At 42.7% G+C, this 26,437-nt stretch overlaps 1 protein-coding gene and 1 non-coding gene across 3 annotated transcripts in view; both read left to right on the top strand.

The window, feature by feature from the left end:
• The window catches only part of ATG16L1 (autophagy related 16 like 1), a 1,009,779-nt gene that overhangs the window by 210,274 nt on the left and 773,068 nt on the right, over positions 1-26,437 (top strand). For both annotated transcript variants that reach the window (XM_044070583.1, XM_044070584.1), the window contains one exon: positions 1,283-1,388. In XM_044070583.1, coding sequence (XP_043926518.1) covers positions 1,283-1,388 — 106 coding nt within the window. The remainder of the gene's footprint in view (positions 1-1,282; positions 1,389-26,437) is intronic.
• On the top strand, positions 9,973-10,248 carry LOC122801459. Its single transcript, XR_006364735.1, has one exon.

Raw genomic sequence — 26,437 nt, 5'->3', positions numbered from 1 at the left:
CCGCTAATGATTGGCAGTAGATTTTTACATGCCGAGTTGCCGGCCTTGGCGCACAACCTTCAACGAAGGTACGCCCATTCATGCATGTCTCCACACAAGACGCTCTAGCTGAGAATCGAACAGGACAACGTCTTACTGTGAGGCGACAACGCTACCGCAGCACCACCACCGCAGTTACTGCTGTGTGTTGTGGAATTACTGCTGGTGTGAGACTACAGTGCTAATTAACAGGGAGGTGTTTTGCTCACTGTTGTGCAATGAATTTGTGGATAAGTTTGGTGAGTGGGTGTTAAGAGGGTGCATAGAGACTTGCCACCCTGAAAAAACATTTAGTTGCATTTGTTGTAGAGCTGACCATTGGTCATCCCCCTTACTCCAGGGGTGTGACAGAAGGCAAAATGTCCAAATTTACGACCAGGCTTAGGAACTTTCTATAAATGTTTCCATGAGCATAGCTTCAGCCTCCCTTTGGGATGGAGGTGGTGGCTGCTGCACAGGCCTGGCAGAACACTGCATCAGTGTCCATGCTGGATGTTGATTCCTACCATTTTTAAAGTCCAGCCGTGCTGATAACAGCTCCTCCAGAATTGGGAGATTAAACCCCAGATAGTGGGCCTTTTCAGTAAGGTCTTGGGATCTGGAGTCTCTGGTTTGGCACCTACTTTGGAAGAGGTAGGCCTTAAACTGGTATCCCTGGTATTTTCTCTGTTTTGATTGTAAGAGATTTTGCAGAGGGCTAGCCTCAAGCTAACCCAGTCCTCAGTGTCTGGTGTTCTCCTTCCACCCAAGAGAAAATGTGTCCTTTACCCTATCCTGAAAATAAGATACTAAGTGTCAGTATTAATATTGCAAGCTGTTTCCCATGGGATTTGTTACAAGCAGGAAGCTGTTGTGAAAATTGCTAATGATGCATGCACTAATGGAACATGTTCTGAAAAGTACATTCCTAATGGAAGGAAAGATTTTGAATCAAAGAAAGTGAGTCTTAATTACTTGCCTACCCTTAAATCTCTCTCCCTGTAAAAACAAATTGCATAGTTCAGTGACAATGGGTGCTCTGCTGTTTGTTAGGGAATACTAATGCAAAGTCATGATGGGTGGTGGTATATAGAAGCCTTTTGTCATACAGAGGCCATTAAAGAACTAAATTGGGGTTGCACAGTAACTGTAATGTTCTTTGTGCTTAAAATAGGATAGGGTTTCTTTGCACACTGTAATACTGTAGTATTTTGCCGTTTCCTTTGTAGCACTAACCGGTTTGTCTTGTGCTGTTCTTTTACAGGATGCACATGAAGGAGAAGTTAATGCTGTTCGTTTTAGCCCTGGCTCCCGGTTGCTGGCAACGGGGGGAATGGATCGCAAGGTTAAATTGTGGGAAGTAACTTCAGGTACAGACTGTATATGTATACTTCACATTGTTCAGAATTGTCTAAAAGGTACTTCACCTGTAAATTTATCCTTGTTGTCCCAACACTAAAATTCGAGCACTGAAAGTCTTTATATGTATCTGTGTGGAAAAGGCCTTCCAGTTCTATTCCTAACAAAGGAATAACTTGTAGCATTTCAGCAAATTGATGGCATCAGATAATGCTAAGCAGCTTCAGAAAGGCTGAAAGAGGATTTAGTTGCTTTTAGGCTACAGTAATCACGGTTTGCTACTTGGGTTATAGGTACTTGGAAGTCACTTGAAGCAGGTTCAAGATTTTTGATCTCTCATGTTGAGGTGTGGAGGGTAGTTTGACTAATTCAGGTGACTGCTGCACCTTCTTTAGATATTAAACTTCCTATCCCTTTTTCTTTCCTTTTGCATTCTTATCAATCCTGTTTCTGCTGTCTGTCTCATTGCATTTAGTCTTTGGTTTTGCATAGTCTGTCTTGGTATCCATATAATGAAGAGAGTTTGCACTTGAATACCTGTTGGTCAGTGTCTGAATAATCAGTCTAGTATTAGTAACTCTGCGCTGCCTTTCTGCATTGGTTGCATATTGATCACTGTGAAGCACACTGTGGTGAGTACATTTTTTCTTTCCTTATCTTATCTGTGTATCAGTTTATGCTATATTCTGCTGATGTACCATTTCTGACATCTGTCCTTAGATTTGGGCACACATCTATAACTTGCATCTGTCTAAAATTTGTTAGCTTTTCTTGTATACTTGTTTGGGTATATTTGTTCCTTTGAGTATGTTGCTGTTTGGGTATATTTGTTCCTTTGAGTATGTTGCTGTTTTCAGTCATGGCAAGTTAAGGTACAAAAGTGTTGTGTCAAATGAGTACAAGTATTTTTCAACCACAAAAACTGATATACAAGAAGCAGAAATGTACTGCATGATTTTTTGAGCTTAATACAAAGTACATTAGAAGTGGTTTACTTTTATGTTGTTACAAATACTATTTTGTTAATCTCAAGTTTCCTCTGCTGTGCCCAAATGTCAGTGTTGGCTTAATCCATTATGATGTGATGTACACATCCTAGTTTATTTAAGAAAGTTTATGCATTTTTCATAAATAGATTTATTAGCAGTAGTATGTCCATGTGCAGTTGTGACACTGTGTAGTTTTGCTTAGTTTGCAGTATTATAAGCTGAGTAGTGTGAAATTTGTCGAAATTGAAAGGAGTAATTGTGCATTTTTTCAGAATAATTTTCATTGTCGTGATGCACACGATCTTTGCAGGACATTAACCATTGTGATTTATTTGACTTTATAATTAACATGCTGAATGCCAAAGGTCCTTTGCTGTTAATGTCTTACCATTGATGGTGCCAGATGGCATCTTGTAGATTAAAAGAAAATCAGTATGTCATTGTTGAGCAGAAGCAGTATGCATTTGTTAAATATGCCCAGTATAGTCTGAAAAAGTAGTATCACTTGCTTCAGTAGTCATTTTCCATTTACAGCTTTCCTTACTATTCAATCCTGGCAGAAGTGGAGGAAAATATTGCATCAGATGATTCGGTAGGTATTTCAGATGTGTAGCTTTTCTTCTCAGTTCATTCAGAAATGGAATTGTGCAGATAAAGGAGCTGGAAGAGGTGTGATATGAAGAATGTTTGGTGGCAGCACTATTTCAGATGTGCCACTCACAAGGCAGACGGGCACAAGGCTAAGAGGTTAGAGTCCACATTTCCCTGTACCTATCTAATGTCTTCTGCCTCCTGTTAAAAGGCCACTTTGGTAGCTGTCTCATGTCCTGTTTCCCCACAGGAGACAGAGGTGTACCACATTTGGCACTTGCTGTTGGGGTTGAATCTTGGGAAGTAATAGTTGTAATAAATGTGCCAGTGTTGGTGGAAAGTGATGCAGACACGCTTCTCCATATAAGGCTGTGATGGTTAGCTCTGGTTCCAGTGAGTTCTCTGACTCCTGATCTCACAGTGCTGTCCTTCCTTCACTGTTGGAACATAGGGATTTTTTAAGTAGTCTGACAGTGTCTTTTTTGATGGGGAGGGAGGATGGGAGATTCAAAATGTGCTGAGAAAAATATATCTTTGCTGCTGAAGGGTGAATATGGAGTGATTCAGAAAGTAGTATGTTGCAGAGGTATTTAAGAAGGCTAACAAGCAGGTGTTGAGTTGAACCAATAGATAGTACCACATGATAGTGGCAGTTGTGGCTGTTCGCTGTCTAGTACAGAGAGCAGACGGTGTGTTTTTTGTGGGTTTGTGAATGTACATTTTTTAACGGACATGATTGTGAGAGGAAAGCTTGAGATGCCAGTGTGCTTAAGAATGTAAATTATACTGAGGAAGCCTGCTATATTTTAGTTGGGTAATATACCTTAGAAAATAGGATTTTGGGTGGCTAGTAGTTTTGCTGACTAGCATGCCAAAGAACACAGTTGAAATGGATGTCATGAGCCCTGGGGCATGTTTGAATGTACTTTCTAGCCGACTCTGATAAATGTAGTGACATGAAGCTTATTAGGCAGAGCAGTTAATATGCATGTGGTTTCTATACCTCAATGTGAACATGTATGGTGCGTTTGAAGAAGCGGTTGACTGTGGCAACTAAAGGTTGAAGAGGAGGTAATTAGTGTCCACGTTTCGCTGGTAGGAGTGTCCAGAAGGTGTTTGTTGCTCAAGTCACTTTTTTTAATGTCATAAAATTGTGAATGTTGTATTTAAGTGCTAGAAGACAAGCTCAGAATGTGTTATTGCACAGCAGAACTAATGGATGTAACACCAACTCAGAGGTCAATAAGTGCAGATCTGATTGCACTATGTTTCTTTGTTAGCATGTTGTGGCTACCTGCAGTGCTGATACTAGAGTCATGGCACTGCTATAGCAAGCTGGGTTAAGGGCTGCTGACATGTAACATGAATGTCCATTTCTCCCAGAGCAGTGTGAAAAGGCATGAGCATACATCCAGCAGATGTTCTTGGTGATGTAGTACTGATTATTGGATCTTTCTGCCATGTAGATGTCCATGACTGGCCTGATTTTGAGTCTTTATATCATCCCTAGCCAACAGATATCAGAAGACGGACATCTGGGCATCAAGGTGTAAGAGTTGGTCAGCACCATCTTCAATTCTGTCTAGCCATGCAGTCAGTGCGCTTAACGTCTGTTCAATACACTCAGTCCACCAGTCATCTTAAGTTTCCAGAAAACCTCCTAGTCAGGTAAGTAGGAAGAAATTCACAAACCACAGGATGCAGGGAATAAGAGCTAAGGAATCCACACCAAAAGAGGATTTCCAGCCAAAAATTGAAGTAGCAAGTACACCAGGAATGCCAAAAATCACTTCTAGTTTATTGCAATAGAAACAAGTGTAGAACGTTTGAGAGACATTCGGGATCAGATTGAAGTCAACGCTCTTGCCAAACACATTAGAGATTTTCATAATCATAAATTTAAACTTATTGTCTTAGAGGTGCAAGAAAAACATGACGGGGGGGGGGGTGCACACATGGCCCTATCTTCTTGAGAAAAGGCCGAACTAACCTCCAGTTACAACTAGATGCTCTACACTGGCCAGGTTTGAATGGCAGCCTGTCCATTAGTTTTGTTAAAACTTGAAGCACTGAACAGATGAATTTTTATTTTAACAATTTTAATTTTATTTCACATATTTTTGAACAATTTTATATGTCATGATGGTTGTTTTGCAATTGGGTTGAACCCATAAGCTCACTATGTATTTTTGGGCTATTTTGTATCCATTTTATATCCGTTTAGGGTAGTATTTATGGTGTAACTTAGTGGTTTTATACACTTTATATATTTAAATTGTTGCATAACCGTATTCTACAACTTATTCTAGTCTAGTTTTATTTTGGGGTGGTTATATCTGTGGCTACAGTAATTCATTTAATTTTATGTATTACTGCTGCATTTGTCTTTTTTCTTTTTTTTTATTCCTGTGTTGCTTTAAGCCTTAATTGAATGCATTTGACTAGTTCAGGAAGTGACATCATGGTACAAAGTGGCTAAAAGAATACATTTCTTTAGTTTATCTGATCCTGTTATTTGGGACGAAAGTGCTTATATCTACATTCGTTTCTGTTGCAATAAACTAGAAGGGATTGTTGGAGTTCCTGGTGTACTTGCTACTTCATTTTTTGGCTAGAAATCCTCTCTTGATGTAGATTCCTTGGCTCTTATTGCCTGCATCCTGTGGTTTGTGACTTTCTTCCTGCTTGTGGTTTTATTAATGTTTTTTGGATTGCTAGCCAGGTAAGTACCTGTTTGGAACATTTCTGTACTTATTTTAATGTTAAAAAGTCAACAATTGCTTGAAGTGTAGGAAGCAAATCCTGCGTAAAGATGTTCACTGTTGTCTGTTCTGCTTGGGGATTGAGGGATCTCTTCAGTAGACCCCGTTTGCTTTTCTCCACAGCAAACGGCTGCAGAAGTCCTCCTCCAAAGCATAACAAACAGAAGCTTAGAAAATAGATGCATTCTCCTTCACATGGACAGACTAGTTCCTTAATGCCTTCCCTCCTACCCCTGATCCTCTGGATGCTAACAAAAATCTTTGCAGACAGGCCCAGCATGATCCTAGTGGCCCCCCCCTTCTGGTCAAGACCACACTGATTGTTCCTCCACCTGACCCTCCATCAGGTGAAATGCTGCACTGCATCTCAGGAGATCTCAGCCAGGTCAAGCTGAGTACTGCCCCTGTCTAGCCACCCTTAAGTTAACCTCCTGGAGGACTGAGTTTTGACACCTAGAACTGCATCCTTTTCCAAGGATATGCTGCCCATTCTGAGGGAAGCAGGAAATCCCCTATACTAGGAAGTCATACCTGACAAAATGGAAGATTTTCTACTTGATGCCACAGCAGTGACACTAACCCTGCTCAAGCAGACATCAGCTCAATCTTGCAGTACTTGTCAGGTCTCTTTAGAGTAGGACTTCCCTTTTCCAGTATCAAGGTACATGCATCTGAAATAGCTTACTTGCACAGTGCTCCCACCCAAATCTTCAAACCCCCACGTGACCACTTTTCTAAAAGAAGTGATTCACTTGAGACCACCCTGAAGAATCTCTTGTTCCAGCATGGAATCTAAATTGTGTATTAGAAAAACTCCCTTTAAACCTGCTGCGAAGATGCTAACCTGGAAGACCACCTTCCTCATAGCTGTAATGTCGGGTAGGACAGTTTGAGCTACACATCCTCGTGTGTAAAGAACCTTTCAGCCTTTCATAGGAATAGGGTCACCCTTTTATAGTATACCCATCCTTTATGCCTAAGGTAGTATCAGAACTTAAAGCCAGCCTTACCTACCTGCCAGTTTTCTGCACAGATTTGCAGAACAGAGCCAAGTCCTCCACTCCCTGGATGTACACAGGCAGATCAGGTACAATCTAAATAGGACAAAAATCCCTAATAGAGCAGCACAATTAATAGTGGTTTTCTCTGTTATTAAACAGAGCAAGCTTGTGTCCAGTCAAACCATCTCTTGGTGGATAGCTAACTGCATTAAGTTTTGTTACTCGTGTCATGGAAAGGATTTACCTGGGAATGTTGAAACCCAGTCCACCAGACATTTGGCTTCTACCACAGCTTTCCTCAAAGGCGTTCTCACCCCTGCCATCCTAGCGACAGCCACATGGGACTTTGTGCACGCCTTTACAAAACACTAAACCCTAAGCAGCGTCTCCAGGGCTAGAGCAGCTTTCGCTTCTGGCATCCTGCAAAGTCTTATTTCCATTGGTCATACAGGTGACCCACCACCCAACTTTTAGCTTAGGGAGTGCTCCCAGGAGTCAGTACTGCAACACTGATTGTGAAGAGCATAATACAGTTGTGTCCCACTTACTGTAATTGTAGACGTTTGAGTAAATCAGTGTTGCAGTACACACTTCCCACCCTCCATTCCCTGTATCTGCTGACCACTTGTCTCCCCACTTGCTGGGTGCAGAGGTCAGAGTTTTTTTCTGCAAAATGTCCTAGTCTCTTCATCCCCGGTCTCACTGAAATTCAGGCAACTGGGGGGGGTCTTGCTGTCCTCTGGCATCGGACTGCTTGTTCACTTTTTAGAGCTGAAGATTGTGTAAAGATTGGAAAATTGGGCCTGTTCTGGTCTTCTGCTTGACAGGAAGAGCCTAAAATCAGTACTGTAACACTGATCTAATCAAACCTCTACAATTTTCTCCTCTTAAAAGAGAAGAGGCTTTGGGTGCTGTGATAAAAAGTTTAGATACTGGTACATCTATAGTTTTCAAGCTGATACCTCCAGAAGATGTTTGGATCATATTCAGAATGTTGGTAGCTGAACATATTGTAATTGTGTGCATTTTTCATTCCCTACATGAATGTTAGCATGCGAGTAGCTAGTTGTCCAGAGTAACAGAAAATGGACTGATTCTGATTGCTTGCAGCACAGTGCAAGCATCTGTGGGTGGTAAGGAGTTGGTGAGAGGACTGAGTAAGCATTTGTATGTGGCTGCGAATGTTTAAAGTCTGAGTAGTCATTTGTGGGTGGCAGTTGATAGTGAGAGAATGACTTGTATCAGTGTATGGCTGCAAATGTTGAAGTCCTGAGTAATCACCTCTAGGTAGCATTGATGGTGAGAGCCTAGTGCAAGTGTGTGTGCTTGGCTATTAATTATGAGCAATCATTGGTAGGTATTTTTTGATGGCAGTAGGAGTGATTGAAGATTGGTGCATGGCTGCTGGTGGTAAAAATAAGTACTGTTATGTGGCAGCGGATGGATTTAAGTGTACTTTGGTGTGGGTAGCCAATGAAAAAACTGCTAAACCTTCATTAGCAGTCTATTTAGAAAGCAGAGGTTGGGTGACTCTCAAAAGGCAGTGAAGTTTATAGTGGAGGCAGTGTAAGACAGGTTGCATAGGGAGTTGGTTTGGAGAATGCACAACCTCAGTAACCAAATGATTTAACTTAGTGTTTATAGGAATAATAATACTATTATTTCTTTAACCAGGAAGCCCACTGGAGAATGGTCCCTTTTTTTGGGACGACCCATCTAAGTGATTTGTAGCGATGTTTTAAGTGAGTTGCTCAAGATCACACAGTAGGCAAATGATGGCTGAGGGAGTTCAGCCGTGTATCACAGGAACTACCGCTTACAACCTTAATCCTGTAAGCCAACAACACATTTACAGCTTTGTTGCATAACAGTTGCCTAACCAGCATTAGGTTGGCTTGATTTTCCACTGGGATCTTTGACATTAGACAGTGGCTCTTGTCTCAGTGGGGTGGTATTTGAAATAGAGGTGACTGCAATTCATGTCCGTTCTGTTTGGATACACACAGCATCTGTGGATTCCGTATTGTATTAAGATGAACTTCGTCAAGAATTGCTACTTTTTCTAACTGTGCTAACACCATAGAGTTGCTTGTTCCACTGCTGTAAGAACACTAGTAGATGGCAGTTTCTTCTCTTTGGGGTACCCTTCAGAGGGTGGCTGCATAATGTAGAACATGGGACTGGTTGTATATTCCCTTCTGGATATTTAACTGCAGTGTTTAGAACAGGATAGTATGTCTGTATAGTCAATTTGAATATTTGGATCTCCTCATTAAGTAAACATTTTGGGGCAACAGTTGCAGAAAGGACCTGTAAGACTTTGCAGGGCCAAAATTCTTGTTTGGGTTTATCGACAGACCAAAAAGATTACCTATGCTTATGTTTCTTGTAGGCCCCAGAACATAGTAAATGTTAAAGGTGCAAGGTTGTCAGTAATGAGGGAGGGCAGTTTGCGTGAACGTAAATGGTGGGCTAGGCTTGGGTCATGGGAATGAGTAGGGCTTTGGTTAGTAACTGAGAACAAGGAGTTTTGAAGGTCTTTTGTGTTTATATAACTTAGTGTGATTTTTTTTTTTTTTTTTTTTTTAATTTCAAGAAGAAAGGTGATGAGATGCTGGTATGCTTTAGAATGTAGAGTTCTGCGGAGCTCAGGAAAGCTAGCAGAAATGCTTCTTCGGTTGACCTGACAGACCCAGCAGCATTTTATGGTGCTTAGTAACCATGGTAGCTTTGCTGAAGAACACTGGTTGCAAGGAAGGCTTGATGCAAACCCAAGATTTCAAGGGATATTTTTCTTTGGAAGTGCCTTATGAGAAATTACCTATTGCAGAATAAGAACTAATGGTTATAGAATGCTAGAGAACTAGTCAACGACTTGTAGCTACAGTGGTTCCTGTAAAATGTGGATCTCTTGAAAAATGTCTCAGAGCAGTTAATGCAGTGGCACACAGGATCACAAAACCTTAAAGTGAACCATAATACACATGTATATGTTTTATGGGAGGGTGGCGGAGCTTGACACCTAGAGTAAAGTTTGGAAGAAAAGTTTGTGTTTTTCCTCTTATTTTTGGATTGTCACAAATAGCTGCAACATGAATGTCATTTTATAACACGATGGTTTGTTTGTTTTACTGAGGGTTAAAGCTTGCATTATGAAATTTTATAAATGTTTATATAAGCCAGCAGAATGCAAAAAGTCAGAACACTTTACCATTGCACAGAACTTAACTTGGATGCAACACCAACCCAAGAGATCAATGATGAGAAAAACTGATTTGATTGCACAGGGTTTATTTCTCTCAGCATCTTGTGGCTTCCAGCAGGACTGCTAACCCAGCTTGTTCTAGCAGTGCCATGACTGGGTTAGGAGCTGCTGACATACATGGATGTCTGTGATCCTTTTCTTGTAGAGTAATAGAAAAGGTTTGAGCATATGTCCAACATTTCCTTGCTAGAGAAGAAGCTTTTGATGCTGTGGTGAAAAGTTTTACACACTGGTGCATGATCTATAGTTTTCAAGCTGAGATCTCGAGAGGGAGTTTAGGTTCTTTTTCTCATAATGCTACTAAGTGTTGCACATTCTAACTTGGTGAGATGGTGTTTTTTCCCCCTCAGTCCTTTTCCTGTGTATTATATTGTAGAAGTCTAATGGATTGTTTTTAATGTGTAGAAATACTGACCGAATAAGCACTGGTATGTGATTGACAGGTTGTGAGCCCAGGCAAGCAATAACTAATGAGAATAAAAACGTAAAGGCAACAAACACTAAGTACTAAACGTAAATAAACTTGAAGCACACAAATTTATTCAAAACGCTTTTCATCCAGCTTTGTAGCCAAACTTCCTCAGACAACTTTAAAACTACAACCAGCATACATTTATACATCTCAAGGTTGGTCGTGTTCAAATGAATCAACTTTTAAAAAGACACATTCCTAAAAATTAAGTCCTAAAAAAACAGGTCATTCAAACACCCGTTAATACGCTTATATGCAGTGTTTAATTCATTGATACTAGATGCTTCATAAGTATTACCACCTAATACATTCTTCATCTTCTCATAATGTTCTATGTCCATTAAAACCAAACCCCCACCCTTGTCTGGCTTCAAGACCTGCACTGGTAACAATTTAAACGCTTACAGCGCTTCTATTTCCACCTCTGACATATTAGAAACACTGTGATTAAGCTGGTTTCTACATAAACTCCTAATGTCAGTTTCACATAGATGTTCAAACAGAGACAATAGCAGGTGTGCGGGGGGGGGGGTTAACGTACTAGGCACCCTCATGTTACTGTTTATAGTATCATTTTTTCCTAAAAGTACAACCAGATTCATTCTTCGTATAAATAATTTAAGGTCAATTAAAGTCCTAAGTAAATCGAAATGCTGAGCTGGAACAAAAGTCAAATTTTTAGAGAGACGCTCACACAATTCTACACTGGTGTAACTAGAAATTTTATAAATTTAAAAATCACCTTTCTTGAACATAATTCTCAAATGGTTACCGTCTATTTCTTCGCCTTGCTGGTCTCTTTGTTGTTGTAATTGTTCTGTCCTCTCATATTGTAACGTTTCTGGTGATTCTGGCCCCTTTTGGAAAAAGGATCCTGTTCTCTTCCTCTAGGGTTATTGGGGTGTTCAAAAGGCTCGTTTACGTTTAGTAGTGACTGTCAATCCTCCTCCCTAATACACCCTCCTGGTGGTGCACTCTCTGGTGTAAAACCGTGTTCCACTCTGCATTCGTTGACGTTACGTTGACGAGGTGCTTACCGTTGCCCTATAAAACTCCTGTCCTGTGAAGAGGGAGGAGCTGGATAAGCCATGTGGTTTTTATACGCTTCAATGTCTCTCTTCAGTTTCTTTAACTTGTTCTCATAATTTTTACTTAGATGTTGGTCAATAGTAGTAAAAGTTCTAGTATAGTCAAACTGGTAACATGCGAAGTGTTTGTGTATTTTAATATTATGATCCAGTTCAGCTATCTCGACAGACTGTTGACTGTTAGTTGGTAATGTTTACTCAACTGCATTAATTCGAACCCGTGCCTATCAAACAGGTTCAGTAAATCTGAATGCATCTCTGACTTTGCCACTAACCCCAAAGGGTACTGCCAAGAGCGTAATCCTTTGGGAATCACCCCTGCTTTTTTGCATTCATCAAAATAACTAATCTCCAATTGTAGCTTTTTCGCTTTTAATGACTTCTGGTCCAGTAACTTCAATTGACTCACCAGAGAGGTGCTTCATATGACCGATTGCTCACTGACTGTCACCCCAGGAGATTTCACAAATAACGGCTGTTCTTTAAGCCAAGTGGTGACAACAGGCAAATCAATAAGTCTCGGGGAAGACTGTAGTGTCACTGGTGTAGTTAAAAACTGTGAAACCGTGTTGGGAGCTTTCTTACACTTTGATCCACTCTCCTTGACAAGATTGTTGGTTCCGTTATGGCAAACATTCCCAGTGCTTGTCATTGTTTCACCCTCCCTACAGCCAACCTGTTTTTGAGGTGAGGTATCCAGTCTGACGGATAAATTCTCTCTAGTCTCTCATTCATTACATTTATCAATGCAGTTAAATTACATAAGTCATCAGACCCCATTTGTGTAGAAGCTGACAGAGGTACAGGAGAGTCAGGAAACAAGTTCTCAATGCTTCCAGTGGCCATACACGATAAACCAAACCAACCAGAGCAACAAACAGCAAACTCTAATAAAAACGTAAAGGCAACAGAAACACGAACTAAACGTAAAACTTGTGAAGCATCTAGTATCAATGAATTAAACATTGCATACAAGCGTATTAATGGGTGTTTGAATTACCTGTTTTTAGAAGGAACAATAGATTTGGAAATGGACTAATAGTGGCTTCACCTAAAATTCCTACTTTATTTGGATTGCCCAAGTTGCATAAAAGCACCATGAATCCTCAAATGAGAACTTTGGTAAATGCTAGGTCTTCTGTCACCTACGCTATGGCTAAATTGGTTGATAATATATTAAAAAAAATATGTAGAGACCCAGATATGTAAAGATTCGTGGTCCTTTTTAGCAGCTATTAGCTTTGTCCTTATTAGGACAACATTGGATTTGACTGTTGATGTTACTGATTTATATTTTTCAATTTCTCACAGTTTAGGTATTGAATGGGTAATGGAACAGATGTTGGCACATGGGGCAGGCAACAGGGAAGTGCGTTTGATTCAAAAACTTCTTGATATCATTTTAGTCAACAATTTTGTGACGTTTAATAATGACATCCACTTACAAAAGGTGGGGGTGGCCATGGGTTCTCCATGTGGGGCTAGTTTTTCTAATTTAATAATGGCCCAATGGGAACACCAGTATGTACTGAATGTACCTGAAACCTTAACTAAAGTGAAGTTCTACACTAGATTTTTAGATGTCGTCATCTTGTTTGATAGGGACAACTTGGAAGTAGACAGTTTCTTGGAAGGAATTAACAGCACCGATTTTTTTGAAATTCACTCATACATTTGCCAATGAAAGAATAGCTTATCTAGATGTAGAACTGAGGAAGGATGTTATTAACAGACGTTTTGTGGCTAGTATTTACCGTAAGGAAACTTACTCTAATGCCGAGCGCTCACCCCCAGTACCAGAAAAAATCTGTGGTAAAGGGCCAAATGGTCCGAGCTGCCCGGATGGTAACAGAGGACGATAGATTTTTTTGTCAGAAACATTCCCTTAAGTTTTGATACTAGACATTTATAGAAGAGGTTCAAAATAAAAGGGCAGTTATATACAAGACCATTTTGATGAGGCAGAGCAGTACACACAATATAAAGGACTGTGTATCAGATGGCCACACTCTGCATTACTTCCTGCTCGGAATATTCACAGTCTAAATTTTCAATGAGCTTTATTACACCTTTCAGTCTGGAGGCTGATGCCATAAAGTTAATTTTGCAAAGGAGCTGGAGTTTGTTCACTTGAAACGGATTTAACAGTAAGGTTAGGTGACAGGCCTTCAGTAATATATAAAAGAGGCAACAACTTGAAAAACATAATGGAAATGAGTAAGAAAGTGTCTTGTAGAATAGATGGGACATTTAAATGTGAGTCGTGTAAGTTTTGTAGGTATTTGGCAACTGGGACTAGTGTTACTATCAACAATAAAGTTTATAAAATCAAAGGAAGATATTTTTCTTATAAATCAGTGGTATACCTTGCTTCCTGCCAGTCTTGTCCTGCATTTTATGTAGGCAAGACTGACAGGAAGTTTAAAGACCGGATTTATGAACATTTGTACAGTATAAGGAAAATTAAGATGGAAGAATGCCCTAGCAAAGCACTGCAATCAAAATCCTACTCATTCCTTTGCATACTTTGAAATGTATAAATGTATGCTGGTTGTAGTTTTAGTTGTATGAGGAAGTTGGGCTACAAAGCTGGACGAAAAGTGTTTTGAATAAATGTGTGCTTCACGTTTATTTACGTTTAGTTCTTCGTGTTTCAGTTGCCTTTGTTTGTGTTTTTATTTGAGTTTGCTGTTTGTTGCTCTAGTTGGAATAGCTAATGAGAAGACTGAATAACAGTGTATAATTCTTGACAGAAGTAAATTAGCACTAGTAAAGGATAGCTGATGGTGGGATGAGTTAAGTAAACACCAGAAAGAGACCATTAAAGAACTGGTGAAGACCAGTAAATGAGACGACTGAGTACACATTGGTAGGGAACAGTCGATGGTGAGAAAATATACTTTGAGAGATCTAAGTAGACATTCTAACCTATGAGTTGAGTAAATATCCCAAGTTCAGTGGCAGATGTTAACGTAAAGTAGTGAAATGATAATTTGCATACATTGAGTTTTATAGATGACTGATTCTTGGATCACTAGGTGAACTTTAATATATTGGTTTTGTTAATGTAGAAGTATAGACCTGAGTAAGATTCACTTATGGTTTAAAGTCCTGATTGTTTTAAAAGTGTGAATTAAGTTTTCACCGGCAGTGTTCATTGTATTGCACACTACTCTCTCTAGTAGTGATAACTTCTTGGGCCTTTTGCTGCTGAAGCACTTATTTCCAACCCGACCTCCAGAATTTTGCACTCTTCTCCCTTCCTGCCTTCCCATCTTGACATTGGCACATGTTATAAGAGAAATGTTCGTCCATGCAGTGTTTCATAATTTTTGTGCCTTTTTGATGGTAGATCGCACTTTGCATAAGGATTAGTCAGTCCATCCATTTGGCCTAACTTCTAATGTCCTTCTATTCTCGTTTGACTCTTACTGTGGGATCCTCCGCCTCAGGCGACCTGAACATCGGCTCCTATACAAAAGCTTAAGCCTGTTTGCTGCTAGTGTGTGGGATGTCACAGGTGTAGGGCCATAAACCGGGGGCCTTAAATGTGACGTCTGCACTGAGACATCAGAACTTTTCTGCTGCAGTCGAACGTCTGATCGAATGCTTTGCTCCTCTCCTTCAAGACATCTAAAGCTAAATACCCCGTTGGGGAATTCTTTCTAATTGTTTTGCTTAAGCTTCTTTTTTTTGTCTGTTCTTAGCCCATGTCCACTAAGAAAGGTAAATGCAAATGCAGGTGTCAAGTCCTGCATAGACTCTCGTGACTGTTGTGTATTCTGTCTAGGCTGGGAACACTATCATACCTAGTGCAACATCTGCCAGTCTTGTCCCCAAACTGCTCGGAAGCAGTCTGGCTGCTCTCAACTTGTATTTGGAGAATCTGAGATTAAAAAAAGCTAGCATTAAGAATGGATCCGGAGTTAGCAGCCCAGGTTGGACCACCAAGTAGAAAGGCCAAAGTTTCAAGGCCTACCAACTCTGTCCCTCTTATCGGATTGCCTGCCAGCATCCAGTATAGGGGTTGAGCTACAGCTGTCGACTTCAGTGTATACCTTCGAGGAAGCTGCTTCCAAACTACCGGCTGGCATGTCCACGGAATATATTCTACCTTCTGTTACTACAGAAATCGAGGGTGAACCAGGCTTCACCAAGACTGTCTTTGACCCAGGACTCCGATCCTTCCACCTTAGGGCACACCCCTGAAGCTAGGCCCACAACTTCTCCTAAAGCAACTCCCGTAAAGACAAAACATTTGTTTGCTGCTTCAGAGGCACAACCAGACTGGCAGTCCTTCATGGCCCTCAGCCTCTTCTGCTCCCACTATACCTGTTCTTAGTCCAAGACCTACCTCAGCTACTCCTATCCTTCCTTTACTCAGTAAGTAGTAGTCCAAGACCTACCTCAGCTACTCCTATCCTTCCTTTACTCAGTAAATAGTAGTCTTATCCTCTGAGTCTGTAACATACTCATCCCAAACAGCTTCCCCCTTGGAATGCTACTCCCCTGATGAGTTTTCAGTAGAGGGAGACTCCCCTCCTCCAGAGGACATTACATTTGGAGAGACTATAACAAAAATGAGAGAGTATTTTAAATGGGATACTACCCAGATGACAAACTCAGAAAAGGTGTTTTTGAGCTGCTGTAAGTTGAATCACCCTCTCCATCAGCCATCCCACCGGTGATTCCTACATACTTGGATGCATTTGCATCAGTCTCTAAAAAACCTGACTCTCAACCACATGCTCCCAAGAGACCTAATCATTTCTACAAGGTCCCTGACTACCACAAATTTCTACTGAAGGCCCCCTTGCCAGATCCCGCAGTGATAGCTGTAGCACCAGACAAGCAATCTAGACTTGTGCCTTCCTCGTCATTCTTACCTTCAGATAAGGACAGGAAGGTAATGGGAAGATTGGGCAAGAAGATATACATTTCTTCCACCCTAGCTTTTAGGGCTATTCATTACCAAACCCATATGGTAAAATATGCCCTAGATTTGGTATCCCAAGCTACAACCATGCTATTCTCCTAATAAGACAGATGTAGTATCTAAAGTGCCCCTGGCATCTCAAGTTGCTAGGCACTCTGTTAGATGCAGTTATGAAGCAGCAGAGGTCTCTGCTAGATCTGCTGCATCATTGCTTCACGGATACTCATGGCGTAGGCTGCAACCACTTCCTGAAGATTTTAAATCCAAAATTCTGGATGCTCCACTAGACCATAACAATCTGTTTGGGAAATGGTCTGCAGAACTGTTTAAGAACCTACAGGAGAAGAGCAAGGAACTGCAGGATATTAAACACCTGTTTGTCTCACCAATACCAAAATATTACAGGAATTGCCCTGAAAAACTAGCTGTCAGGAGAGCCCCCAGTACCACTCCAACTTCCAGATATAGGAAAGGGAGAAAGAGGCAATTCTCTAGCAGGACAGCTCCTTCAGTCCACTCAGGCCTTTCAGGACAGAAGTAATGGCAACGATGTGCAACTACCTAGATCACCTCCACCTGTCATCCTGCCTCTCACTCTTTGCCTTAAGTCAGCTCAGACCATTGGGTTCTGGCAATAGTGGAAAAAGGATATTTTCTGTCTTTGGAGGAAAAACTCAGACCTCAGGACATTCCCTTCCCACCCAAAGCTTCACCTAATCCCTTACGTTATCCAGGATCATCTTGCACAGGAAACTATAGAACCAATTCCACCAGGTCAAGACTGAGAAGGTTTCTACTCCAGGTTATTTCTGGTACCAAAAAAGGACGGCCCTTGGAGGCCAGTCCTGGATTTATCTCATCTCTTCCTGAAAGTCCCTACCTTCAGAGTGCTATCCCTCCAAAACCTGCTTCTGCTATTGCCACCCAAGACTTTCATGGCCACTTTAGGAATCTGGGGGAAGGCCTTCAAGTCTGTAAATCCAAACCACAGGAACTACCTACGTTTTGCTGGACCCTGTTCACACTCAGTTTACTGCCTTGCCCTTTGGTTTATCCACTGCACCAAGGTCTTCGCCAAGTGCCTAGCTCCTGCCATAGCCTACTGCAGAACCAAGGGCATTCAAATCTACCCCTACCTGGACGACACACTCATCCTTGCAGAAGGGGATGACCTCCTCAGAAAACATCTGTTCTCCATGTCTCTGCTTTAAGGATTGGGATTCACACTTAACTCACCATGTCATCCCTCTCCCCAGCACAGGACAAAACCTTCTAGGGATGCAGGATTTGGACAGACTTGAAGGCTTTCCTTCAGGAAATGGTAATTTCCCTGATCAGCCACTTCCCTGATCAGCCACTTCCAGGACCTTCTCCAGGTCAACCACTTGTCAGCCAGGCATTTCATGCGCCTACTGGGCCTTATAGCAGCCACAATACCTATACTGCCACTAGCCAGGATCCACATGAGAATTACAGTGGCATCTAAAGAATGTGTGGTCCCATTGCAGCCACCCTATAGACTTCCAAGTACCCTTTCTGCCTTGTTTAAAAACAGAATTCAAGTAGTGGGTTCAACAGATGCATCTAAGCCCAGGCCTGCCTCTCCATCCCACCACACCAACTCAACAGATGCACACAGATACTTCAGATCTGGGCTGGAGAGCTGCCAAGAATGGACTCAAAGTGCAAGCCCTCTGGCAACCACCCCTCCTGAAAAAACACATAAACATAAGGGAGATGATTGCAGTTCAGCTAGCCCTGCAGGCCTTTTTCCCCCTCTCGCAACCAGGCCCCCTAAAAATCTTCATAGAGAACACCACTGTTAATATGGTACATCAGCAAACAAGGGGGGGACCAGGTCTTACCTACTCTGCAGGCTAGCAGTACAAGTTTGGGAATTGGCCTCTTGAAAAAGCATATCTCTACAGCCAGTCTATATCCCATCCCAGGACAACCACCAAGCGGATGCCCTTGGCAGATCTCTCTCTCTATCACGAGTGGATGTTGCACAGAGAAGTATTTCCTAGATCAAGTGGGGCACACCAGAAATAGATTTGCCTCCCCCAGTGCTGACAATTGAAAACCTTTTGTACCAAGGATCCCTCCCCACTAGCTTGGAGAGTGGATGCCTTCATCTCTTGGAAAGAACTATTTCTGTATGCCTTCCCTCTCATTCAGAAAGTCCTCCTGAAAATCAGGAGGGACATGCCAAACATCTTGTTGGTGACTCCCTATTGGCCAAGGCAGCATTGGTTCCACCTCCTATCCCTCGGCAAGTGCAATCACCACAAGTTGCCCCGCAAGGTAGATCTCACACAACAGAAGGAATCTCTCATTCATCCACACCTGGAGATGCTTTCCCTAACCCTCTTGGTGATGAACTTTTAGTCCCCTTCAGACACTGCTACACTGAGGATGTGCATCTATCCTGCAGGAGGCCAGGAAACCCAACACAATGAGATCTACATTTCCAAATGGTGTCTCCAAAGACATAAGGGACCCCCTTTCAAGTGGATGTTCCTCTAGTCTTAACCCTGTGTGTGTGAGCTCATAAAATCAGACCTTTCATACTCTTCAGTGAAAGTGCACCTCTTTGCCATCTCTGCCTGCTTTACCCTTGGACCTTCTGCAACTCTCCAGGTTGGAGGTTAAATGGTTTTTAAAAGGGGTCTTGCATATTAAGCCATCAAGGAAGCCTATTCAGTCTCCTTGGGACCTAAATTTGCTTCCTGGAAAAACTTACACTTTCTCCTTTTGTACCAACCAACTCTGCATCCCTACAGATGCGCACATAGAAAACAGTCTTACTGGTAGCCCTCACCTCAGCCAGAAGTGTCTTAAGTTACAAGTGCTCATGGCATCCCCTACCTACACTATCTTCACAAAGATAGGGTGTCCCTGCGCACCAACCCCCTCCTTCATGCCCAAAGTGATAGCGAACTGTCCCTAAATCAGTCTGTCCACTTTATCCACCACCTTTCCATCTCCCAGAATGACAGAGAATACTGCACTCCCTTGATATCCACAGGCAGCTAAGGTTCTATTTGGACAAAACTAAGACAATTAGAAAGTTTAATCAACTCTGTGTCCTTCCATCCCAGGGCCCTGGGCAAGGCAGTCTCCAAACCAGCTATATGCTTCTGCTATTCCTACCATGTAAAACACTTGCATTAGGGGATCAGGGCAAACTCCTACTGGAGCAGTAGCCACTTCTGGGGCCTTCAAGGACCTGGACACAACTACCATCCTTGAGGCAGCCACCTGGTCTTCAATACCAAACATTACAAGCTGGACTATATCTCCAGATCCAGAGCAGGACTTGCAAGGGCAATTCTGCAAGGTTTTCTGGAATCCTCTTCCTCCACCCTTCATCCTTAAGTTGTGGTACTCTCCCCACTGTACGAGTACTACAACATGAGAATAAAAGGACATAGAATAGTTGTGTAAAATCTTATAACCATAATCAGCTCCTTTTTGAGTGCATTTTCTGCAGTGAGTTTTGTGGTTGTCTTACTTTTTCCCTACCTTCTTTAGCTTTCTATATTAGAGTTAGTCATAATTGTAGTGATAATTCGGGTTTTTTGTCTGCCCCATCCATTTTCCTTCCTTTCCTTTTGCCTGTTTATATAATTAAAAAAAAAAAAAAAAACTTTGTCTGAATTTAAGTCTGACAGGGCTGATGAGCCCTTGGGGTTTAAGAAGTGGTCTTCTGTGGGCACAAGATTCCCTTGTCTGATGCCCACAGTGCGTCTATTGCTTAGGCCCTTCTGATTTGTGACTGTTCTGCCTGTGTGGGCTTCCACCTGTGAGCTTTGACGGATCACTGGAATAAATTAAGGGGTTACAGCCTTCTTCCCCTTCAGTTCCTCCTCCTTCAGGGGCTTAAACTCTCTCCAGAAAGCACAAAGAGGCCCAGGATTCAAGAAAACGTTCTCCCTACCGGTCTCCATCTTCTCAGCTTAGAGCCTGCAAAAAAGGTGCCAAAGCCATTGAAACCGAATGCTTTGGAGCCTTCTCCTTTGGTTCTGTCACCTCTCCACCCCAGACCTTGGTTCCTAGTTCAGGTCCAAGCATTTCAGCTCCGAGATCTCTGCTCTCATAGACCTCTCTAAAAAGGACATCCAAACCTTGCTTCATCATTCTCCATTGAGTCTTGGAGCCTATCGATAAGTATGTTGATAGATTGTGCTTCAAGAAATTGCCTCATGAGATTCAAATGGAGATTTTACCTCTTCTGTCCCCCTCTGGATCTCTGTATCTGCAAGGCTTTCCCCATTCCATTCTGTGACGAGTCGTCCAGTCTGACCCTCTGTTTTGGAGTCAATGATTCCGTTGGTCCTGAGAACCAAGGTGTCTGAGCAGATAGTAATCACATCTTTGCCTCGGACTCTCGGTGCCAACAGTATCTGTTCTTCGTGTTTCACTGTTGCAGTCATCACATTTGGGTTATCGGCCTGAATACCAGAGTCTTGGGATTTCTGCATTGGTTGCTGTCGCTTCTTCCATGACGTCAGGGGTATAAAACATGTAGCTGATGTCATTACATCAGTCTATCTTGCCGTGCGGTGCCCAAAGCAGAACCGGTTCACAAGTGCCGGTCATCTGCCTCCTGATATTTTCATTTTTCGAGTTTCAGACCTGAAGTCTTCTAAAAGATAAGTACCCTGTTGGGGATCCTTTTTTCTTGCTGTAACCGGTGTCAGAAAAAATTAATAATCTTCTTGCCTGTGGAAAGCAAATACCTCAGAGATTTTCATTCTTACCGCCTCACCTGTTTAGGCCCAGACCCCGATGTCCCTCGCTGTCTGATGTCCTTCAAGGATGCATCTGCAGTCCTTACAAATGGGTTGTCCTGTCGTCAGGCAGCCCTTCGGTCGGCCGGATTCCAAAGTCTGGGTCTGGCCTCGGCTGGTGTCGCACTTCACCCGACGTCATAGCTGCAGTTATTCGGGTATAAAGGCATCAGCCGACGCCATTTTCCTCAGTCTTTCTTGCCGCGTGGCACCCGAAGCAGAAGCTGTTCGCAAGTGCCGGTCGGTCAGATCCAGAGATTACTACTACCGAATACTACTTCGAAGACTTCTAAAAAGCTAAGTACCCCGTTGGGGACTCTTTCTTGCCTCAGCCGATGTCAGAGAAAGTGAATAACTGTTTATCTTGTGGGAAACAAATACCTCATAAAGATTTCCACTCCTACTGTATACATTGTTTAGGCCCAGACCACGACGTAGCAGCTTGTCTAGCCTGCGCTTCTTTTAACCGACGGACGCTTCGACGTCGGTCGGAGTATGCTGAACAAATTTTCGGCTCTGATTTTGCCTACATTATGCCGTCGGATCCTCCGACAACGCAAATTTCCAAAAAAACGAAAAGAAAAGGACCGACACTCGCGGTCCGCGGTCTCGGCCGAAACCGCGATTAAGCAAACCGCGAGCGTCTCTGTTTCGGCCAAAACCGAGCAAGCGGTTCTTTCTCCAGCCGAAACCATGCCTTCTACCGAGGCCTCCTCTAACCTGGTAGAATCTACTTCTGAAATCCAGCCCTCTGTTGCGGTTTCTCAGGAATTATCAGACACAATTCCCCTGGATATTTCAACCCCTGCACGTGGAGCTGCTAGGCCTCCTGCAGCCATGTCTATTAAGGCCTTTGCCAGGGCTAAAGCCGCCAAAGCTTCAAAAACTGTGCCTGCCAAACCCCCCTCACACAGGCCCAGCACTAGCTCTCATATGCTATCTTTGGCTGAGGATTTAATTTCTTTAATTCGTGGATCCCAGCCTCATCCAGACAGGTCCTCTCTCCCACCTCCAGAAAAGAGACCTAGAGCAGAGGCCCCTGAACCAGTATCCACTGATGGTTCCTCTGATGAATCAGAACATACAGACCTTCCTGAGGCTTCTTATTCTCCTTACGAAGACTCTGATGCTGAAGATTCCATTCCTTCAGCCTCTCCACCTGAGGAATTTTCCTTTGGGGAAACCTTGCATGCTATGAGGGAACAATTTCAGTGGCAGGGCCAAGATTTCTCAGACTCCAGAAAAAGGCTTAGAACCTTTCTACATTTGCCACAACATAGGCCTTTAGCTATACCTCCAGTCCTTTCTGTTGTAGATGATGCATTTAATGATGCTTGCACTGCTCCTGATTCATTACCTCCGGCTCCTGCTAAGCCCGATAGGTTCTACAGGGTCCCGGACACTCATCACCATTTATACAAGGCTCCTTTTGCAGATCCAGAGACCATCGCCCAGGGCCCTAAAGCTGTAGCTGCTACTTCTACTAAACCCCCCCCTCTGAAAGGGAATCCAGGTCCTTAGAGAGATGGGGTAAAAAAGTTTACACTTCTGCTACCTTGTCAGCTAGGGCTTTGAACTGCCAGTTTCATATGATTCAATATCAAGAGTTTATGCTTGACCAGTTAACTAAAAAGCTTTCCTCTGAAGAATCTTTAGATAAAAAAAAAAAAATGTTCAGGAAATGGTACATAACATACAGCAGGTTAGTAACCATTCTTTAAAATGTGGCTATGATGCACTGGAGGCTTCCTTTAGATCAGCCATGACTGGCACAGTTATCAGGAGACATGCATGGTTGAAAGAACAGGCATTACCAGACCATGTCAAATCAAAGCTTTTGGATGCACCCATGGACAGGGTCAGTTTGGTTCCCCTGCTCAGCAGGTGCTAAAAAAGATGGAAGAGAAGGCGAAATCTGTACAAATGGTGAAAGATTTCTTACAGGTTCAACCTCCAAGGTTTTGCAGGAACTGGCCCTCCAAGAATTGGTCCTTTCCAGACTCCTCTAAGCCTCGGAGAGGCAGGAATAGGCGTTCAAGAGGCAGAAACCAATCCAGGGGTGCCTACAGGGGACGCCAATGGCAAGGTAACAACCAGCGAGGCACGGACGCAGCCACCACCACTACAACAACTCAATCACAGTGACTTGACAGTGGCACCGCCTACCAGGGAACAACTAGAAGCACCCTTAGGCGGAAAACTAACCTTATTTTCAAAAAACTGGCATTGCATCACAAGGGAAAAATGGATTTTGCAAACTATAGACCAAGGTTACAGGTTCCATTTCCATACTCTACCAGGGAAGAGAGGAATGCCAAACCTACCACCTACTCAAAGGACAGAAGCTCTAAAACAAATATCTCAGCTATTAAGAATGATAGCTGTGGAAAAGGTACCATCTATCGAGCAAGGAAAGGGATTTTACTCCAGACTCTTCCTGGTACCAAGAAAAGAAAACAAATGGAGACCCATTCTAGACCTGTCCGCTTTAAACACATTCCTTATTGTTCCAAAATTCAAAATGCTGACCCTACAGCAGCTTCTTCCCATGCTGGGCAAGGAGTCTTGGCTGGTAACTCTAGATCTCAAGGAGGCATACCTGCACGTCCCCATAAGACCAATTTGCAGAAGATACCTCAGATTTCTTGCAGGATCAGAGCATTATCAATTTTCAGCATTGCCCTTTGGCTTATCTACTGCGCCCAGAGTGTTCACGAAATGCCTGGCATCAGTAATTGCTCATTGCAGACTTCAGGGAATCCAAATTTATCCCTACCTGGACGACTGCCTGATACAAGCGGACAACAAAAGCAAGCTAGCAGAAGACTTACAAAGAGTCATTTACCTGCTGCAAGCCTTGGGATATACAGTCAATATAAAGTCAAGGCTGATTCCATCCCAAAGAATAACCTTTCTGGGTGCAGAGCTGGACACATCAAAACAAATGGCATTCCTAACTGCAGAAAAGAAAGAGCAACTACCTCTCTACTTCTTGGCATTAACAAAGCAGAACCACCTAACTGCAAGAAAAGTACTGCAAGCTCTAGGCTTCATGGCATCCTGCATAATTCTGGTCCCTCATGCCAGACTGCATATGAGAAAGCTACAGTGGTACCTAAGGAATTTGTGGTCCCAACACAAGCACAGCCTAGAAACCAAAATCCCAATAATCCCATGCCTGAAACAAGAGTTCCTATGGTGGGCTCAGGCCTGTCAATCAAACACAGGATTGCCCTTCTGCAACAGCCAACCAAGCCAAACCATCACGACAGATGCCTCAGACCTCGGTTGGGGGGCACACATGCTGGGCAAGTGCATACAAGGCTTATGGACTCAAGACCAGCTGCGCCTACACATAAATCTAAAGGAAATGCTGGCAGTAAAATTGGCAATCCAGTCATTCAGACCATTTCTCCAAGAAGGTCAGTTGATAAGGACAGACAACACCACAGTTATATGTGGTACATCAACAAACAGGGAGGCACCCATTCATATCCTCTATGCCGGCTGGCACTGGACCTATGGGATGTGGCCCTGAGCTACAACATTCAGTTACAAGCAATTTTTGTACCGGGAAAAGAAAACATTCTAGCAGACACATTAAGCAGAACATCCACAGATGCCCACGAATGGATGCTTCATCCGGACATCTTCAAAGCCATCACAAGGGAATGGGGATTACCACAAATAGACTTGTTTGCATCCCCATTCAATCACCAGCTAAAGAAATTCTGCACAAGGACGTACCACCCACTTGCTTGGAAGGTGGACTCCCTATCTTTCAGTTGGAAAAACCTGACAGCATACGCATTCCCACCACTTCCTTTGATGCACAAGGTGCTTCTGAAGATCAAAGAGGACCGTCCAAGGATCATTCTGATAGCTCCAGACTGGCCAAGACAACACTGGTACCCATTGCTGAGGAGCATGTCTCGGGAACAAATATGGACACTACCCCTAATCCCATTACTGTTAACACAGAACAACTACAACATCCTGCATCCAAACCTGAAAACTCTGCAGCTAACTGCCTGGAACATTACATAACAGCAATTAACCCAAATTTATCCCAAAGGGTTAAAGACATAATCCTGGAGGCTCGCAGACCTTCAACAAGAAAGAATTATGCAGCAAAATGGAAAAGATATCTCATTTGGAGTACTGCAAAGGGAGAAGATGTGACTCTGGTAAACATGGCCAACATCCTGGAGTACTTGGCAGAGCTCTTCCACACAGGCCTGTCCTATTCTTCCATCAAGATACATGCATCAGCTATTTCAGCACAATACAGCTTGGATCCTCCTGTCTTCTCTCATCCCCTGCTCAGACAATTTCTGAGAGGAATTAAAAATGTAAAACCTCCCAGGAAACTACCATTGCCAGCATGGGACTTGTACTTTGTGCTAGAAAAATTGTCACTTCCTCCTTTCGAGCCAGCAGCAACAGCAGAATTACAATACTTATCCTGGAAGACTGCTTTCCTGCTGGCAATAACTTCAGCAAGAAGGGTCTCTGAACTACAGGCATTAATGGCAGTGCAACCCTTCCTGATCTTCCATCAAGATAGTGTCCATGAGAACAAATCCTACATTTATGCCTAAGGTGGTATCCAGAGTGTCATTAAATCAGGCTATCCACCTACCTACATTCTTCCCAAACCCACAGAACAGGGAGAAAGACTTTGCATACCTTGGATGTACACAGACAGTTACGCTACTACCTGGACAGGACTAAGTCCAATAGAAAAACTGACCAGCTTCTGGTAGCATATGCCACAGGAAAGGAAAGAAAACCAATTTCAAAACAGACAATCTCCAAATGGATAGGAAATTGCATTAGATTTTGTTACTCCTACCATGGAAAGAAAACTCCAGAGAACATCAGGCCTCACTCCACAAGGGCTACAGCCACTACCACAGCTTTCTTACGAGGAGTGGCTACCAAGGACATTATAGAGGCTGCTACTTGGACCTCTGTGCATACATTTGCCAAGCATTACAATTTACCTTTATATTCTAGATCCCGAGCAAGTTTTGTCACTGCTGTTTTGCAAGGGATCCTAGCTACACCATAATCTCTACTCTTTCCTCCTCCCCTTGTTTAGCTATGGTATTCTACCCATTTGTAAGGACTGCAGATGCATCCTTGAAGGACATAGTACAG

This window comes from Protopterus annectens, chromosome 4.part1 (assembly GCF_019279795.1).
Source record: "Protopterus annectens isolate FY-2018-M chromosome 4.part1, PAN1.0, whole genome shotgun sequence".
NCBI lineage: Eukaryota > Metazoa > Chordata > Ceratodontiformes > Protopteridae > Protopterus > Protopterus annectens.
This window is presented reverse-complemented; position numbering and strand designations above follow the sequence as displayed.